The 19,740-nt window shown below is 46.8% G+C and overlaps 1 protein-coding gene across 3 annotated transcripts in view; it reads right to left on the bottom strand.

Annotated features, from left to right (window-relative positions):
* galnt13 (polypeptide N-acetylgalactosaminyltransferase 13) overlaps positions 1-19,740 on the bottom strand; it is a 685,563-nt gene that overhangs the window by 253,092 nt on the left and 412,731 nt on the right. For all 3 annotated transcript variants that reach the window (XM_085986310.1, XM_085986311.1, XM_085986312.1), the window contains exon 5: positions 7,604-7,811. In XM_085986310.1, coding sequence (XP_085842436.1) covers positions 7,604-7,811 — 208 coding nt within the window. The remainder of the gene's footprint in view (positions 1-7,603; positions 7,812-19,740) is intronic.

The raw sequence follows: 19,740 nt of genomic DNA, 5'->3' as shown, positions 1-19,740 counted from the left end.
ATAAATACACTATGCTTCTTTAAGTAATGAACCATAGTTAATAATTATATTTACTGAAATTAACTTTGTTAAAAATACAGATAAAATCTTATTGAAATGACTTAATGGTGCTCACAACTCCATACAGAGACCCACAACTTATCTGCAATATGCAATTATTTCAACCACTAAACCTTGGAACCTTAAATTAAAAATAAAATAATGAAATTAAGATAATAATCATCGAAGTGTTCAGAAATAGATGGTTGCAGCATTTTGGAAGAAACCCATAAGTTAATGAGACTGAACGAGAATAAATTAAAGGAAACTTCAAATTTGAACAAGAATTCTTGTATCGAGTTGCAACGATTTATTAAATGTTTCTACTATTTTTTTTCCCCAAAACAGAAAGTTTCCAGTCCTAACTAAACTAAAACTAAAGGTAGATATTCAACTAATTGCAGCAAAAAGCAAATGAGGAGAGGAAATAAAACATCAAACTGAGAGAGTTGGAAGCAGTGAGCTGCAACGTTCCCTCTAAGCAGTGCAGCGGTGCAGCGATCAGGAGGTCCCACGCAGGCCGCTTACTGGCTGTAACTCTGGAAAAGACACTGCGCGTGCCAGCAAATTTAAAGGGACCGCGCAACTAAATAAAACTTAGAGGGAACATTGGTGAGCTGTCTTTCAAAATCTAATTTTGCCTAATGAACAATGACTTGGAGTTTATGCTTGGTTGTGCTTGTTTTCTCGGCGTAATTTGGCCAAAATCGGTGTAACTGACTCAAAAGATCACGGAATTTTAAGCGCAAATTATGTTCAGCACAAATCGAGTTTCCGCGATCTTTTGCACTAGTTTAAAAAACATCGCATTAGTTTAAAAAACATCGCACTAAAAGCCGGCCCTGCCCACAAAACTGGCCACACTCCCCAGGATGAATGAATCACCATTGCTAATTGCGCTCATTTGCAGGCCCTTGAGGAGGCTCCAAAAATTAAGCTGGATCTTTTGGGTGCAAGGACACTAATAGGAACGTTTTGAAAGCTTTTAAATGTATTTTTAAAAATTTACTAAGTAACTGACTGCTGTACCCCAATATCTTCTCTTTTTCTTAGGCAGTCCCTCGGAACCGAGGATGACTTGCTTCCACATTAAAAATTAGTTCTCAGGTGACTGATGAGTCCGATGCGGGACCTACAGTCTCTGTCACGAGTGGAGCAGACGGTGGTTGAAGGGGCGGGTGGGTGGGGTGCTTGGGTTGGCGTGCGCTCCTTGTGCTTGGCTTCCGCTTGCTCCTGACAAAGAGACTCGAGGTGTTCAGTGCCTTCCCAGATGCTTCTCTTCCACTTTGTGCGGGCTTGGGCCAGGGCTTCCCAGGTGTCGGTGGGGATGTTACACTTTTTCAAGGAGGCTTTGAGGGTGTCCTTAGAAGGATATAATTGCATTGGAGGCAGTTCAGAGATGGTACCTCTCCAGTGCTTTGAGGTGCCTGCTGTAAATGGTCCATGTCTCTGAGGCATACAGGATACAATATAACTACGAAATAATTCTATATATTTTTTTTAAGTCACTTTTAGTCATTTAAAATCGGGTTACTCACAGGTGGTGGATTAACACTGCTTTTTTTTGTGATAAACCCATTTTCAGTTGTATTAGTCAAACTGCACCTAGTTACCACTCTAAAATACATCACGGAAATTTTAAAAAAAATGCTGCCCAATTGCGCTGGTTCATGGCAGATCTTGCGTTTGGCGATATGCAAAAGAGTTTGAGCAGAAACTCGTGAAAACAAAATACTTTTCAAAATGGGTGCAATTTGCGCCCAAAGCGGAAACTCTACCCCAATGTCTACACTGAGTAAAGTGGTATAGTTCAGAGGTCTTTATTTTTTTGTTAACAAAGTCAAGTTGGGCATGCATCAAGATATTTGGATCAACCTGAGATTAAAAGGTGAAAAAATTAGACATTAGGGCCTAGAAATTCGGTATAGCCGCGTTTGGGGCGCTAGTCCTGGCGACGCGCAAAGTTTAGCGCCAGGCGCAATTTAGCGCCACCTAGCGCGATATTGGGTTGCAGCGCCCCTAAAGGTGATTGCGGCACTAAATCAGGTACCGCACGCTACTCTTAAGGCGCTAACCCGGCAGCGCAACCCAATTTCACGGCGGTGGGGCGCAGCGAGGGTGCTGTCAATAATCACTTTCCCTGAGACACACTGGCACCGGCCAGCTCTTAAAGGGGCAGGTCAATTGGCATCACCAGACACACTCACTCCCTTGTAGACCTTCAAAGCGGTGGAAGCCTACCTGTGGCGCACCAGCCTAGCAAGACATGGAAAGGGTGAGGCAGAGGGCGGAATGCCTCACTGATGGGGCATTGGATGCTTTGGTTGGCGCAGTGGAATCAAGGCCAAAGAAGATGGTCGGAATGTGATTTATGTTTTGGACAGTCTCCCGGGTGTGAGAGGCAGTTATGTGTCAGTGTATTAGTTTTGCTTTCTGTTGCCATAGCCTTCTCATGTTTGAAGGAATCACATTTTGTGTAATGAAACACTTTCTTCATTTACAATGGCCATGCCTGCTATTTACATGCATCTTGCCCTTCACAGGCTTGGGGGTATCAGGCCGGTTCCATTCCTGTTCCTGGAATGGTAGCAAGCATTCCGTGAGAGGGGCCTAGAAGCTACTTCTGATCAGCCTCTGACGCACAGCCTGAGAAAAGCCGCTCGTGTAGAAGTTCAGGCCAGCAGGCATCTTCTCAGCCACCGACAGAGATGTCCTGCACCTTATCTGAGGCTGCAGATCTGGCTGAAGCAGCTGGCACAGCTCAGTCACCACCTCCTTTCTAAATCGCAGCCTTCTGACACACTGCTCCTCCGGCATGTTCATGTAGGAAAACTGCTGTTGGAAAACCCTGCCAGCGTAAGGTCTGCTGTGGCGACGTCTGTTGGCCCTCCTCCATCTGGCCATGCCCGCCCCCCTCTCCCAGCGTCTCAGTGCCCTTTCCAGATGATTCAGCAGCAGGACATTCCCCTCCAATGCAGCCCCCATAATAAGTGCCCACAGGAAGGTTCCCCGTTGTCAAGGCTCACCAACAGCAAGGTGATGGTCAGAAGGCTGAAGATCGTCTGCCTGAGCTGGCTCAGTGGTCAAATGGCTCTCAGTGTGCAGCTCAGCAACTCTTTGTAGCTCTGGAGGAAGTTGTGCTCCAAAAATGGCTGCCGCTTTTAAACCACACCAGTCCCCTTTAAATAACACTCCTCCAGCACCAGAGAGTGACTTGGTAAGGTCCAGGTAAGCTGTCACTATTAGCGCCAGGCGCTACGGAGGGGGGCACCACTGAATTTCCGGTCCGGGGCGCCCAAAAGGCGTTGCACACTCAAATGACATCATAATCAGCCTGCGTCCATGAGCGGGCGCTAAGATTTAGCGCCGGCGCTAAATGCATGCTCAATATGGGGCGGGGCGCTAGGCGCCTTGCGCCAGCCCGGAAATTGGCTAACGCCCCACTTCTCAGCCTCTTTAGGCGTTAATCGGTGGCGCTAACAACCGAATTTCTCCCCCTTGGAACCTTATCGTGTTCATTATGTTGAGTGAGGACTTTTTCTTTAAAGTACAACTATATATGTTAAAATGTATCAGTCAGGTGAGCAGCAATTCTTTCAGAAGTAATGCTCCTCCTGGTCCCGTAAAATTCGTACCTCCTGAGGAATAACCCTCCCTTCGGATTGCCTTCCCTCGCCCCCTTTAACTAAACTCGACTAGTTCGGCTCTGCAGAAGAGCCACCGGAATTCTTTCCCCCACTCCCTCCCCGGACGGAGCAGCCACTCCAAATGAGCGGGCAGCTCGCTGTGAATAAGGTAACCTCAGGAAAAAAAACAGAAATGGTTTGGGACTCCAGCCGCTTTCAGCAGGTGAGCGGCAGGCTCACTCTGCCAAAACCAGCACAACAAAATCGGCCCAAAGGTTCTGCTGGGAGTTGAATAATGCCTGCGAAATTTCACCCTCAAAAGTGTACTGGTTCCAGGGTCAGGATACAGCAGTTGGGCATAAGCAACAATCGCAAAAAGATCTAGCAGCTAAAAACTGGGCATCAATGAGGTGCTGTGAGCCATCAGCAGCAGCAGGATTTTATTCCACCACAATCTGTAACCTCATGGCCCGGTATATCCCTCACTCTACCATTACCATCAAGCCAGGGGACCAGCCCTGGTTCAATGAGGAGTGTAGAAGAGGATGCCAGGAGCAGCACCAGATGTACCAACACAGGATGACATGTACGCTATACAGTGGAAGCAGCATGCTATAGACAGGGCTAAGCGATCGCACAACCGATGGATCAGATCAAAGCTCTGCAGTCCTGCCACATTCAGTCGTGAATGGTGGTGGACAATTAAGCAACTAACAGGAGGAGGAGGCTCCATGAGCATCCCCATCCTCAATGATGACGGAGTCCAGCATGCAAGTGCAAAAGACAAGGCTGTAGCAGTTGCAACCATCTTCACACAGAAGTACTGAGTGAATGATCCATATCGGCCTCCTCCTGAGGTCCCCGCCATCACAGAAGCCAGTCTCCAGCCAATTCGATTAACTCCACGTGATACAAAGAAATGGCTGAGCACACTGGACACAGCAAAGGCTATGGGCCCCGACAACATCCCGGCTGTTGTGCTGAAGGCTTGTGCTCCAGAACTAGCCGCGCCTCTAGCCAAGCTGTTCCAGTACAGCTACAATACTGACATCTACCCAACAATGTGGAAAACTGCCCAGGTATGTCCTGTCCACTAAAAGCAGGACAAATCCAATTCGGCCATTTACCACCCCATCAGTCTACCCTTAATCATCAGTAAAGTAATGGAAGGTGTCGTCAACAGTGCTATCAAGCGGCACAATCTCACCAATAATCTGTTCACTGATGCCCATTTTGGGTTCCGCCAGGACCACTCAGCTCCAGACCTCATTACAGCCTTGGTCCAAACCTGGACAAAAGAGCTGAATTCCAGAAGTGAGGTGAGAGGGACTGCCCTTGACATCAAGGCAGCATTTGACTGAGTGTGGCATCAAGGAGCCATAGTAAAATTGAAGTCAGTGGGAATCAGGGGGAAACTCTCCACTGGCTGGAGTCATATCTAGCACAAAGGGAGATGGTTGTGGTTGTTGGAGGCCAATCATCTCAGCCCCAGGTCATCGCTGCAGGAGTTCCTCAGGGCAGTATCCTAGGCCCAACCATCTTCAGCTGCTTCATCAATGACCTTCCCTCCATCATAAGGTCTGAAGTGGGGATGTTCACTGATGACTGCAGTGTTCAGTGCCATTCACAACTCCTCAGGTAATGCCCGCATGCAACAAAAGCTGGTCAACATTCAGGCTTGGGCTGATAAGTGGCAGGTAACATTCGCGTCACACAAATGCCAGGAAATGACTATCTCTAACAAGAGAGAGTCTATCCACCACCCCTTGACATTCAACGGCATTACCATCGCCGAATCTCCCACCATCAACATCCTGGGGGTCACCATTGATCAGAAACTTAACTGGACGAGCCACAGAAATATTGTGACTACAAGTGCAGGTCAGAGACTGGGTATTCTATGGCAAGTGTCTCACCTCCAGACTCTCCAAAGCCTTTCCAACATCTACAAGGCACAAGTCAGGAGTGTGATACAATACTCTCCAGTTGCCTGATTGAGTGCAGCTCCAACAACTCTCAAGAAGCTTGACACCATCCAGGAAAAGTAGCCCACTTGCTTGGCACACCATCCACCACCTTAAACATTCACTCCCTGCACCACCAGTGCACCATAGCTGTAGTGTGCACCATCTACAAGATGCACTGCAGCAACTCACCAAGGTTTCTTCGACAGCAACTCCCAAACCCGCGACCTCTACTACATAGGAGGACAAGAGAAGAAGGCACATGGGAACACCATCATTTACAAATTCCTCTCCATCCTGATTTGGAATGTTATCGCCGATCCTTCATCGTCGCTGGGTCAAAATCCTGGAACTCCCTCCCAAAAGCACTGTGGGAGTTCCTTCACCACACGAACTGCAGCATTTCAAGAAGGTCACCACCACCTTCTCAAGGGCAATTAGGGATAGGCAATAAAGGCTGGGCTTGCCAGCGATGCCCACATCCCATGAACAAATTAAAGAAAAACTCTCGGGTGTGAATTTCCACAAGGTTTCTCCTGCTCATCCACTGCAACGCTGGCAGAAGAACTGAGGAAAACTTTAAAAAATGGAAAAAAGACCATTTTCCCCAGAGTTTCCAAAGCTCTTCTGCCGAAGTTACAATGACCATTCGGGTGCACCCCGATAAGAATTCACTTCCTTAGGTTCTAGTGAAAACAATCCAGTGGCAACCATCCTGAGAACAGTGTAAATAAGACCACTCACTGAAGTCAGATTCAAAGCAACCAATTCGGAGATAAGATTGTGCACTGCTTTGCGGCATAAACACAGGCTGAGGCATTATTAGTCACAGAAAATCAGAAGGACAGGAAAATATCCAAAATTCATCCAAAATCTGTAGCTTAAAAAACAAACCCAAACATGATTTCAGCAGTATCAAAAGTTTTCTAATCTATAATTAAGTATTGCAGCTGTTGAAAACTAAATGATCATTTCATTACATGGGCATTTTGATGTTACTGAAAAAAATCCATTCATTTTTCTCCATTATTAGCTGCCAAACATTTGTTTTCCAGAGAATGTGTAATGAAAACCGCTTTTAATTGTTCTCTGCAGTAATAATTCAAAGAAGCAACTTAATTAGAATTCAATTTACATAAATTTACTGCAAGGCTCTTAGGATAAAATTAAAATTAATAAAAAAAACCTTGTTGATTTTGTTTGAACAGATTACTAACTATTTTAAATAGAGGGCAAAAGAATAAAATGATAACAATATGAACAGAAAAGCTAAGTTACAAAAGTTAAATATAAAGCTTTACTTGGCAATACCCTCATTTTTAGAAATGCTTGTTTTTCAAAACTGTTCTGCCAGATGTTTGGTTTAGTTTCAAGACAATTTTTTGCAATTCAACACATCTGCTGACATCCAACAGCCACAGATAAAATTGGCATTTTCAGTTTGCTCTTTCTGTACACACACATCAATGCCAGATATATTCTCATCAGCCCCTCCAAAATCAAACCAACTGAAGCAGATATAAATGTTCTCCTTCAGACAGGTCATTTCAACAAAGTTTGAATTGACAAAATTCTTCAAATATTTTGCAATCTTTGGCAGGAACTAAGGTAGAGTTTCAAGTTAAATAAGGAAGGAAATGAAAGGGGCTTCAGTTATGCACCATATTATATTTCAAATATTGGTAATCTTAGAAAATGATTCTTTGTAACTGAAGTAACTCAATTTATTCTCAGCTTAAACATGATGCTTCAGCAAGCCCATATCAGGACCTGATAATATTCTATACTTGCAAGCACACCGGATACCTTATGTCTTTGTAGAAACAAAATATACTTTTCTGACCTGTGGGACAATAACTGAGATTGGGCACAGAATTGTTTTGAAACTAAATAGAATTCAAAAAGGTAGTTTAAAAAAAAACACATGTGGCAGATGTATTATTCTTTTCTAATGGTGACATCAGCACAATATACCTGTTTTCTTTTATTCTCGCCAGTAGGGGCTCGAGCCAGCCGACAGTGCATTCACAGTGTGCATCTAGAAAAGTAATGACCTGGCCCTTTGAAGCAGCTGCACCACGGAGCCTGGCACGAATCAATCCGGATCGTTGTTCCATCCTAATAATCTTCACTGGAACTTGTAAATTCTTAACATAATTCTCTAAAGGTTTCTTCAGAAAATCTGCAGAGAAGAGTGTCAAAACCAATTTACTCAACAACAAAAAAGTCTGAAGAATAGTTCAAAATGAAAATAGTTTATTTTGAGCAGCACCTATGGATTCATAAAAAATTCATTAAATGATAAATTCTTACTTTTCTTACTCCCTTTGCCAAAAAAAAGTTTCTAGTTTGAAAGTGAGAGCTGCAACGTATTCTAGCAAATCCTAAATAAAATGCATTATAGCAAGAAGTGTTTGATAAAGGGATTTATATGGCTTCTCTGTCAATAGAAACAATGCACAGTTATTATATACTGTAGCACATTATAAAGGTTACTGCGCTTTGAACAGATTTTCACTATTACAACTTATATTCCATGTGTATGCAAAATATGCACTCCAGCTTTATTTTTAAATTGAGAAAACAGGGTGAAAGATTAAGGCTCATAGCACAGGACGCCACCAAGATTGAGAAAAGCAGGAGAGAAAATGAGGTGAATCAAGAATTTATATATAAATGCCAAAATTGGTCTTTAAAAGCCTGCAAATTGAGGAAGATTAGGAGCTCCAAAGAAGCTTGTTGGTCACTGAGAATTGCTTCATATAGTTTTTCCTAAATAAAATGATCACAAGGCTATAATTAATAGTTTTTCCATGTGATCAACCTGTTGGTTGGATAAACATGCTTTGTTATCACCAACCCATGAGCCGTTTGGCTTTTATTCTACTCTTGACTGCTTTATATCTTTTTTATTTCAACGAAGCTTGGCAATACCTACCGTTAGTAATATCCAATTAGTATGCACAGTATATTATCTATTTTTGTGTTAGAACCATAGAAGTTTAAAGCATAGAAAGTGCCATTCGGACCATCGTGTCGGTTCGGGCCCTTTGCTACAGTAATCCAAAACTAATCCAACTGTCCCGCTCTGCCCCATAACATGTATCTTCCTCTGCTTCAAATACTTATCCAATTATTGCTTAAAAAATGCAATGTTTGCTGCTTCAACCATTCCCTATGTCAAAACATTACATGCTCCAACAACCTTCTTTGTAAAGAAATATTGTCCTAACATGTCTCCTCACTCTCTTCCTGCTAATTTTAAATTGAGGATCTCTCATCTCCAGCTCCCTATTTATTAAAAACAAATTATTAAAAACAAAACCTCAATTAACCCTCCTCAAAGACTTATCTGCTTCAGTTGCAACACTCCCAGTATTTTAAATCTCTCCTCTTATCTATTTTCCTGCCCTTAGTATCACTGTACACCCTCTGTGCTTTAATGTCCATGCTATATGGGGTGTACTCTAACTAGCATAATCATTGCCTCGTGCAAATTTAACGTTACAACTTTACTCTTGTACTCTATGCCCCTATTTATAAAACCCAAGCTTCTATTGGCCATTCATTTGGCTTCATTTACCTGCATTCATACTTTCACGGAACTATGTGGGTGAATTTCTGCGAGGGTTCTCTCGTTCATCCATCATAACTTCAGTAGAAGAGCTGTGGAAACCCCCAAAGTTATGGTGGATGAGACCCTAACATGAACCACTAAGTTTATTTGTTCATCCACACCGTTCAATTATTTCACGAAATGTATAATCCTATGATGCGCTATCAATTACTCATAAAAGACTGAGAGTTAAGAGAGTAACTAAAGGCTTTTATTAACAAAAGAATGAAGGTCTGCCTCGAGTGGTCGACCGGTCCAGAATACAAAGGGGGCTGGGGAGCAGTCACCTTTATACTAGGACTTGTGGGAGGAGTCAGCCGAGGCATGTCCAGGCATGTACACAGTGGAATACAAACAATGGTTTACCACATTCACCCCTTGCTTAAAATTGAGTCCGGCGGGGTGAAGTGTATTAAAAGTTAGCGTATTGGAGTCTCTCCGGAGGTCTTGTCTGCCGCTGTGATCGGCGTGGCGATGGCAGGGGTAGTGGAGCTTCCGGCGTCGAGTCCCGCATAGGCTGTGGCACAGGCGTGTCGTCCTCGTAGGTGTCGAGCGGGTCGCTGGGCCCAGGCCTGCCGTCTGCTGGGGCTGGATATCGGATCGTGGGGGGGGGGGGGGGGGGGTGGTAGTGAGTAGTGGGTTACTGCGGCCCCCGAGGGTGCAAGGTCTCTTATGGAGACTGTGTCCTCCCGCCCGTCCGGGTATGCAATGTAAGCATACTGGGGGTTGGCGTGGAGGAGGTCGACCCTCTCGACCAGGGGGTCCGTTTTATGGGTCCTCACGTGCCTTCTCAGTAGGACCGGCCCTGGGGACGTCAGCCATGGCGGTAGCGATGTCCCCGATGTGGACTTCCTTGGGAAGACAAACATTTTCTCATGAGGGGTGGCGTTAGTGGCAGTGCAGAGCAGTGACCGAATAGAGTGGAGCGCATCGGGGAGCACATCCTGCCAGCGGGAGGTTGGAAGGCCCCTAGACTTTAAGGCTAGCAGGGCGGCCTTCCAAACTGTCGCATTTTCTCTTTCCACCTGTCTGTTCCCCCGGGGGTTGTAACTGGTGGTCCTGCTTGTGGCAATACCCCTAGTTAGCAGGTACTGACGGAGTTTGTCGCTCATAAACGATGAGCCCCGGTCGCTATGGATATAGCTGGGGAAACCGAACAGGGTGAAGAGGTCGTTCAGACATTTAATGACCGTGGCACTGGTCATGTCCGGGCAGGGGATGGCGAACGGGAAATGGGAGTACTCATCAATAATATTGAGGAAGTACACATTGCGGTCGGAGGAGGGGAGAGGCCCTTTAAAATCAATGCTCAGGCGCTCGAAGGGGCGAGTGGCTTTTATCAGGTGGGCCCTGTCTGGTCTATAAAAGTGCGGTTTGCACTCAGCGCAGACTTGGCAGTTCCTGGTCATGGTCCTGACCTCCTCAATAGAGTAAGGCAGGTTGCGGGCCTTGATGAAGTGGAAGAACCTGGTGACCCCCGGGTGGCAGAGGTCATTGTGGAGGGCCCGCAGTCTATCGATCTGCGCGCTGGCGCAGGTGCCACGCGGTAGCGCATCCGGGGGTTCATTGAGCTTCCCGGGCCGGTACAAGATCTCGTAATTGTAGGTGGAAAGTTCGATTCTCCACCTCAAGATCTTGTCATTTTTGATTTTGCCCCTCTGCTTGTTGTTAAACATGAAAGCAACTGAACGTTGGTCAGTGAGCAGGGTAAATCGTTTTCCGGCCAGGTAGTGCCTCCAATGACGCACAGCCTCCACAATCGCCTGGGCCTCCTTCTCAACAGTGGAGTGTCTGGTCTCTGGGCCTTGGAGGGTTCGTGAAAAGAAGGCCACGGGTCTCCCCGCCTGATTGAGGGTAGCGGCCAGGGCAAAGTCGGACGCGTCGCTTTCCACCTGGAAGGGGATGGATTCGTCCACTGCGTGCATGGTGGCTTTGGCAATGTCTTCCTTGATACGGTGGAAGGCTAAGCGGGCCTCTGCCGTCAAGGGAAAAGAGGTGGACTTGATCAGCGGATGGGCCTTGTCCGCATAGTAGGGGACCCACTGGGCATAATAGGAGAAAAACCCTAGGCACCTCTTCAGGGCCTTGAGGCAGTGGGAGTTCCATAAGGGGACGCATCCGGTCGGGGTCGGAGCCGATGACTCCGTGTTCCACAACACAGCCAAGGATGGCGAGGCGGTTTGTGCGGAATATGCACTTCTCCTTGTTATATGTCAGGTTCAGGAGTTGGGCGGTGCGGAGGAATTTTTCGAGGTTTGCGTCATGGTCCTGCAAGTCACGGCCGCAGATGGTCACATTGTCCAGATATGGGAAAGTGGCCTGCAACGCATTTTGATCTACCATCCGGTCCATCTCCCTTTGGAAGACGGAGACCCCGTTGGTGACGCCAAAGGGAACCCTAAGGAAGTGATAGAGGCGGCCGTTTGCCTCAAAGGCAGTATACTGGCGGTCCTCAGGGCGGATAGGGAGCTGGTGGTACGCTGATTTCAGGTCAATGGTCGAGAAGACGCGGTACTGCGCTATCTGGTTGACCATATCAGCTATGCGGGGGAGTGGGTAGGCGTCCAGCAGGGTGTAGCGATTTATTGTCTGGCTGTAGTCGATGACCAGGCACTGCTTCTCGCCGGTCTTAACGACCACAACCTGGGCTCACCAGGGGCTGGTGCTGCCCTCAATAATCCCTTCCTTCAGGAGCCGCTCCACTTCGGTTTTAATGAAAACCCTGTCCCCGGCACTGTATCGCCTGCTCTTTGTGGCGATGGGCTTACAGTCGGGGGTGAGGTTAGCAAACAGTGGGGGGGGGGTGACTCTGAGTGTGGAGAGGTTGCACCTGGTGCGCGGCGGGCAATTTGGGAGCTGCTGGCTGCGGACTGTGAGTGGGGGTAGGGGTCCACCGTACGCCATTGTAACACTTTTAAGGTGGCACTGAAAATCTAACCCCAGCAGGACGGCAGCGCAGAGGTCGGGCAGGACCAGAAGTTTAAAATGATCGTACACGGTCCCGTCTACTACGAGTGTCACTACGCAGTAGCCGCCGATGTCCGCCGACTGGGACTCGGAGGCCATAGAAATCCGCTGGTGCGCAGGCAGGGCTGGGAGAGAGCAACGCCGCACCGTGTCGGGGTGGATGAAGCTCTCCGTGCTCCCAGAGTCAAAAAGGCAGATTGTATCGTGGCCATTTACCTTAATGTCCATTGTGGAGCTGGCCAGCTGGTGCGGTCTCGCTTGGTCCAGTGTAACGGATGCCAGCGTAGGGGTCGGTGTGTCGCTGCGGGTATCAGATGAGGCGGTGTTGGGGGCCTGCTGCGTTCCGGCTGTCGTCCAAGATGGCGGCGTCCATGATCCCCATGTGGCTGGAGGCGTCCAAAATGGCTGCTGTACCGGTGGTTCGCACATGGCCGGGGAGGCCCAAGATGGCGGCCCGCATGGCCCACACGCGGCGCTGCTGGGGTTCGGGGTGGCTTTGGCCCTGCAGACGTTAGCGTAGTGTCCCTTCTTCCCGCAGCCCAAGCAGATCGCGTTTTTCGCTGGGGCAGCGCGCTCTGGGGTGTTTTGCCTGGCCACAGAAGTAGCATTTCTAGCCTTGGGGCACTGCTGTCTGGCCTTGGGACACTGCTGCGGTAGTTGGGCCGTTGCTGGGGTGTGGCTGGGGTGGCACGGCGCTATGAGGCGGTCCTACCGTGTCCCAGGCTGTCATTCCCCGCGGCGTCCACGGTGCAGAGGAGTAGGCATCCATGCCCCGGTAGGCTGCATCCAGTGATAGTGCGAGTTCAGAGGCCTTGTTGAGGTCGAGGTCACTCTGCTCCAACAGTCGCTGTCGGGTGTAATTGGATCTGTGGCCCGCTACAAAAGCGTCCCGGATAAGTTCCTCTGTGTACACGGCGGCCTTTACATCCTTACAACCACAGGCCCGGCCAAGCACAGACAGTGCCTGAAGGTATTCCACGGTCGATTCCCCAGGTTGTTGTTTACGACTCCCCAGAAGGTGCCTGGCGTACACTTCGTTCACTGGGCGCGTGTACTGGTCCTTGAGGAGCTTGATAGCGTCCGCGTACGAGGTCGCGTCTTGGATGACCGAGTACACTCGGTGGTTCACTTTGGAGGTCAGGACATCCAGTTTGTCCTCGTCCGATTTGATTGCTGCGGAGGCGGTCAGGAATTTTTCGAAACACTTAAGCCAGTGAGTAAACTTGGTGGATGAGTCCGCCTCCCGATGATCTAAGTCCAGGCATGCTGGTGTGAGGATCTTCTCCATTATAAAATTTTGTTAATAAAATTGATGCGCTATCAATTACTCATAAAAGACTGAGAGTTAAGAGAGTAACTAAAGGCTTTTATTAACAAAAGAATGAAGGTCTGCCTCGAGTGGTCGACCGGTCCAGAATACAAAGGGGGCTGGGGAGCAGTCACCTTTATACTAGGACTTGTGGGAGGAGTCAGCCGAGGCATGTCCAGGCATGTACACAGTGGAATACAAACAGTGGTTTACCACATCCTATTTGTTGTTTTTTCTCCTAAAATGTATTACTTGACATGTCTCCGCATCAAACTGTATTTGCCACCTGTCTGATCCCACTAACTTGTCAATGTATTCCTTAATATCTTTTATAGTCCTCCTCACTGTTTGTCAAACCCCTTACTTTGGTTCGACATCATGCTCCCTATGCTCAAGTTCAAATCATCTATTTAGACTAAGAACAAAGGTGTGCACAGCACTGATTGCTTCTAATAGTTCCCCAATCACAGCAACACCCATGAAACCTACCTCTTTGCTTCCTGGCCCTCAACCAACTTTCTAACTGTGCTGTTACATTTCCCCTTCTACCATACATCTGAACTTCTGTAACAAAGCATCTGGTGAAATACCTCATGAAACTCCTTCTGAAAATCCATATGCACCACCACTTCTCCAGTTTCCTTTTGCTACATAATTGGTCAATTTAAGCTCTGACAGAACCACTCGGCTCCTGACCACATCACAGTTTTGATCCAAACATGGATGCAAGAGATGAATGCCAGGGGAGAGGTGAAAGAAACTAGCCTCATCATCAAGGCAGCATTCAACTGAGTATGGCATGAAGCCCTAACAAAACTTAGGTCATATCTGATGCAAAGGAAGATAGTTGTCTTTGTGCGTGGCCAATCATTGAAGACACAGGCTATCGATCCTTTGGGCAGAGTGCCTGGTCCAACCATCTTTAGCTTCTTTATCAACAATTTTCCCTCCATCATAAGGTCAAAGTGGGGCTATTCGCTGATAATTTTAGAGTGTTCAGCTCCAAGGAGTAGTTGAGGCAACTATTATAGATCCATTTAAGGGGAAGCTAGATAAACACATGAGGGAGAAAAGAATAGAAGGATATATTGATGGGGTTAGATGAAGAAGGGTGAGAGGAGGTTAGTGTGGAGCATAAACACCGGCATAGATTTGTTGGGCCGAATGGCAGGTTTCTGTGCTGTAAATACTATGTAATATTATGTAATTCACAACTATAATGGAGCAAAACAAGGCCCAACCATCTACCCTTAAATGGCACCAACACTGCCAAGTCACCTAACATCAACATCTCAGAGGAGTCAACACGATCAGAAGCTTAAGTGGACCTGCCATTTCAATAGAGTGGCTACAAGAGCAGGGAGGAGGTAGAGTAATTTGCAACAAGTGGCTCACACTCCTGACCAATCAATGTGTCTTTATCACGTACAAGGCTCAAGTCAGGAGCATGAGGGAATAAGCACCACACATTTAGATGGGTGCAGCCACAACACCACTCAGGAAACAAAAAGTGCAACAAAAATGTGACAACAGAAAGTCAAGTGGTGTAGATGGGAAATCCATGCTGAAATAAGATTTTTTAAATATATATATTATAGATATAGATAGGTAGATGGATAAATTACAGAGTGATTTAATGAAGTATTGGAATTAGAAAGATAGAAGATAGGAGCAGGAGTAGGCCATTCAGCCCCTCGAGCCTGCTCCGCCATTCAATGTGATCATGGCTGATCATCCAAACTCAGTACCCTGTCCCTGCCTTCACCCCATATCCCTTGATCTCCTTAGCCTTAAGAAATATATCTAACTCCTTCTTGAATATATTTAATTGACAATGTTTATCCGCAAGTCTAATCGCAAAACCAGTGGAAGCTCTCATAAAAATGCATTTATACATCCAGCAGTTTTTTGCGAGATTCCTATTCAGTTACTAAACCTATCGGGGTTGTACAGCATCAAGTGCACAAACAAAGGCGCCCAGCCCACAAACCTCCCTATATAACATTCTATCCATTCTTTTCTGTAGAAATAACCACATTATCGGCGTAGAGTTCTTTCAAATATACAATATAACATTGAGATCTGACAAAACTCTGAAGTAAAGCATTTAAATAAAAGTGTTAAATGGTGTAGTGTAGAGTAACAAAGGGACCTTGGAGTGCATGTCCACAGATCCCTGAAGGTAGCAGGCCAGGTAGATAAGGTGGTTAAGAAGGCATATGGAATGCTTACCTTTATTAGCCATGGCAGAGAATACAAGAGCAGGGGGGGTTATGCTTCAACTGTATAACACACTAGTTAGGCCTCAGCTAGAGTACTGCGTGCAGTTCTGGTCACCACATTACAGGAAAGATGTGATTGCATTAGAGAGGGTGCAGAGGAGATTTACAAGGATGTTGCTGGGAGTAGAGAATCTTAGCTATGAGGAAAGACTGGATAGGCTGGGTTCATTTCCCTTGGAACAGAGGAGGCGAGACCTTATTGAAGTGTATAAAATTATGAGGGGCATGGATAAAGTGGACAGAAAGGACCTATTTCCCTTAGAAGAGGAGTCAAAAACCAGGGGGCACAGATTTAAAGTAATTGGTGGAAGGTTTAGAGGGGATTTGAGGGGAAATTTCTTCACCCAGAGGGTGGTGGGGATCTGGAACTCACTGCCTGAAAGGGTGGTAGAGTCAGAAACCCTAACCACATTTAAAAAGTACTTGGATGTGCACTTGGGATGCAGTAACCTGCAGGGCTATGGACCAGGAGCTGGGAAGTGGGATTAGGCTGGATAGCTCTTTGTTGGCCGGCGCAGACACGATGGGCCGAAATGGCCTCCTTCCGTGCTGTAACTTTCTATGGTTCTATGATTCTATGGTGCTATTTGTTAAATATTTTAGAAAAGCAATTGTTCTTTTGCATTGTTATCCCCCATTAATATTAAGTATAGATTATGTGCGATTGACATTTAACTTTAGTACCAGAACCAATTAAGCCTAAGTTTCTGCTACTTCAAAAAACACAATTAGATGAGATTTATACTGAAAGACAGATGTGGAAACCTCTGAAACTTTTGTTCTTTGCTGCATCTGGAGTTAATAATGGATGAGAGCCTCTATATATTATTCAATACTTTAATCAGAAACGTTAACTCAGACACTTGGGGCTAGATTTTCAGTATAGACAGTTTTGGGGCGCTAACCTTAGCGCCCGCCCGAAGTTAGCGCCCGCCCCAAAGTAGCGCCCCGTTGCCGGAAATTCAGTGGCTTCGCCCTAAGAGGTTGGTGGAGCGCTAAAAGAGGCGTTCCACTACTATCTTTAGGCGCTAAGCCGGCGGTGCAGAGCGCAGCGCCCGAGCTCGGGCGCAGCGCACGGCAGACACTCTGGTGCCAGTGAGCTCTTAAAGGGGAAGGGTGCATGTGTTTTTTTCGGAGGAGGAGGAGGAAGAGGAAGAGGAGGAGGAGGAGGAGGAGGAGGAGGAGGAGGAGGAGGTGGTGGTGGCCGGAAACATAAATACACCGTTCACAACAACACACTGGATCCTTCCACACAACACATGCAGACTGCCGTTTATAGTGCAGGAGGAGTGCCCTTTAATTTGCGCTCCCCAGGGTGTGTTGCGTTCCATTTTACAAACGCTCTGGACGCCAGCCGCACAATGGGGCGGTCCGACTGAAGTTTGGAATCGGGGCGGCCAAAGGGCGTTGCACGAGGATGTGACGTCATTTTCTGCGCGCGCATCTGGGCGGCCGCTAAACTTTGCGCCGGCGCTAACGGCCAACTTAATTTGGGGCGGGGCGCAAACTGCGCTGCGCCCGGGCGCTACACGAATAGCGCCCGAAAATCACTTCTCTTAAGGCGCTAACTGCTGGCGCAAGCAACTGAAAATCTAGCCCTTGAACTTTAATATAATTATAATGAAAAGCAACTGACTTGGATAAAATCATAACTTTTGGCTGAATTAAGAGGCTTCAGGAAATACAAAACAAATAAAAATCTATCCTTCTGGCAATACAGTATAAAATGAATATCTGCCCTTAGGAATACAGATGTAAAATTCAGGACAATTTTGTTGTAATCAACTGCAAAATCATTCCTTTGTAAACCAATTGTAACTATGCCACAAACTTAATATCCTTCTGTGAATGCCATACTGCACTAGATGTAATTTTACTACAGAAATCTAAAAGACTATTTGATTGTGGTTGGCATCACAGTCAAGCCTGATCTGTTGCTCATCACACATGTATATCTTCCAGCAGATGAAACTGGATCGTGATCCAGAACCCTGGTCAATTTCTCCCCTTCCTAGTACACAAGAATTGGGACCAGTTGAAGCACACTAACTGCAGTCTTGGCCAAAATAAGCTAAATTAGCAAGCTTACACCAGGCAGTGCCTTTAAGTTTAGGTGCGGTTTCGCTTTTCTTACCAATTTTCTCTTCTTCTTTCCTGAAATCATTGACTCTTTGTTATGCTATGGTTCCACAGATTTGACTGTTGTTAATAAGTAAGCCTTGACCATGGGTGCTTGAAGACTACTTGACAATGTTAGGGAGGTTCACAACTGAACCTGATCCTATCATCATCCAACATTCACACAAGTGCATTTCCAGCAGGGTCACTGTATAGCAATTCAGAGTAATCCAGATGCCTGGACTAATGATCCAGAGACATGAGTTCAAATCCCAACACGGCAGCTGGGGAATTTAAATTCAGTTAATTAAAATAAAAATCTGGAATAAAAAGCGAGCATCAGTAATGGCAACCTTGAAACGTAAATGATTGTCATAAAAACCCATCTGGTTCACTAATGTCCTTTAGGTAAGGAAATCTGCCGCCCGTACCTGGTCTGGCCTATATGTGACTTCAGACCCACAGCAATGTGGTTGACTGTTAACTGGCCTCTGAAATGGCCTAGCAAGCCACACAGTTGTAACAAACCGCTACGAAACGCAATAATAAGAATGAAATGGGATGAACCAGCCGGCATTGACCTCGGCACCGGCTACGGACACAGCAAAGGCACACCCAGCCCAGTCGACCTTGCAAAGTCCTCCTCACCAACATCTGGGGACTTGTGCCAAAATTGGGAGAGCTGTCCCACTGAATAGTCAAGCAACAGCCTGACACAGTCATACTCACAGAATCACACCTTTCAGCCAATGTCCCAAACTCCTCCATCACCATCCCTGGGTATGTCCTGTCCCACCGGCAGGACAGACACATCAGGGGTGGCGGCCCAGTGGTATACAGTCGGGAAGGAGTAGCCCTGAGAGTCCTCAACATTGACTCTGGGCCCCATGAAGTCTCATGGATTCAGGTCAAGCATGGGCAAGGACACCTCCTGCTGATTACCACCTACCGCCCTCCCTCAGCTGATGAATCAGTACTCCTCCATGTTGAACACCACTTGGAAGAAATACTGAGAGTAGCAAGGGCACAGAATGCACTCTGGGTGGGGGACTTCAATGTCCATCACAAAGAGTGGTTTGGTAGAACCACTACTGACCGAGCTGGCCGAGTCCTGAAGGACATAGCTGCCAGTCTGGGCCTGCGACAGGTGGTGAGAGAACCAACACGAGGGAAAAACCTACTTGGCCTCGTCCTCACCTATCTACCTGTCACAGATGCATCTGTCCATGACAGTATCGGTAGCAGTGACTACCGCACAGTCATTGTGGAGACGAAGTCCCATCTTCACACTGAGGACACCCTCCGTCATGTTGTGTGGCACTACCACCGTGCTAAATGGGATAGATTCAGAACAATCTAGCAGCTCAAAACTGGGCATCCATGAGGCGCTGTGGGCCATCAGCAGCAGCAGAATTATATTCCACCACAATCTGTAACCTCATGGCCCGGCATATCCCTCACTCTACCATTACCATCAAGCCAGGGGATCAACCCTGGTTCAATAAGGAGTGTAGAAGAGCATGCCAGGAGCAGCACCAGGCGTACCTAAAAATGAGGTCCCAACCTGGGGAAGCTGCAACATAGGACTACATGCATGTTACAAAGCAGAAGCAGCATGTTATAGACAGGGCTAAGCGATCCCACAACCAACGGATCAGATCAAAGCTATGCAGTCCTGCCACATCTAGTCGTGAATGGTGGTGGACAATTAAACAACTAACGGGAGGAGGGTCCATGAATATCCGCATTCTTAATGATGGTGGAGCCCAGAACGTGAGTGCAAAAGACAAGGCTGAAGCGTTTGCAACCATCTTCAGCC

This window comes from Somniosus microcephalus, chromosome 4, assembly GCF_052327205.1.
Source record: "Somniosus microcephalus isolate GS21.2 chromosome 4, FLI_Smic_1.0, whole genome shotgun sequence".
In the NCBI taxonomy this organism is placed as follows: domain Eukaryota; kingdom Metazoa; phylum Chordata; class Chondrichthyes; order Squaliformes; family Somniosidae; genus Somniosus; species Somniosus microcephalus.
This window is presented reverse-complemented; position numbering and strand designations above follow the sequence as displayed.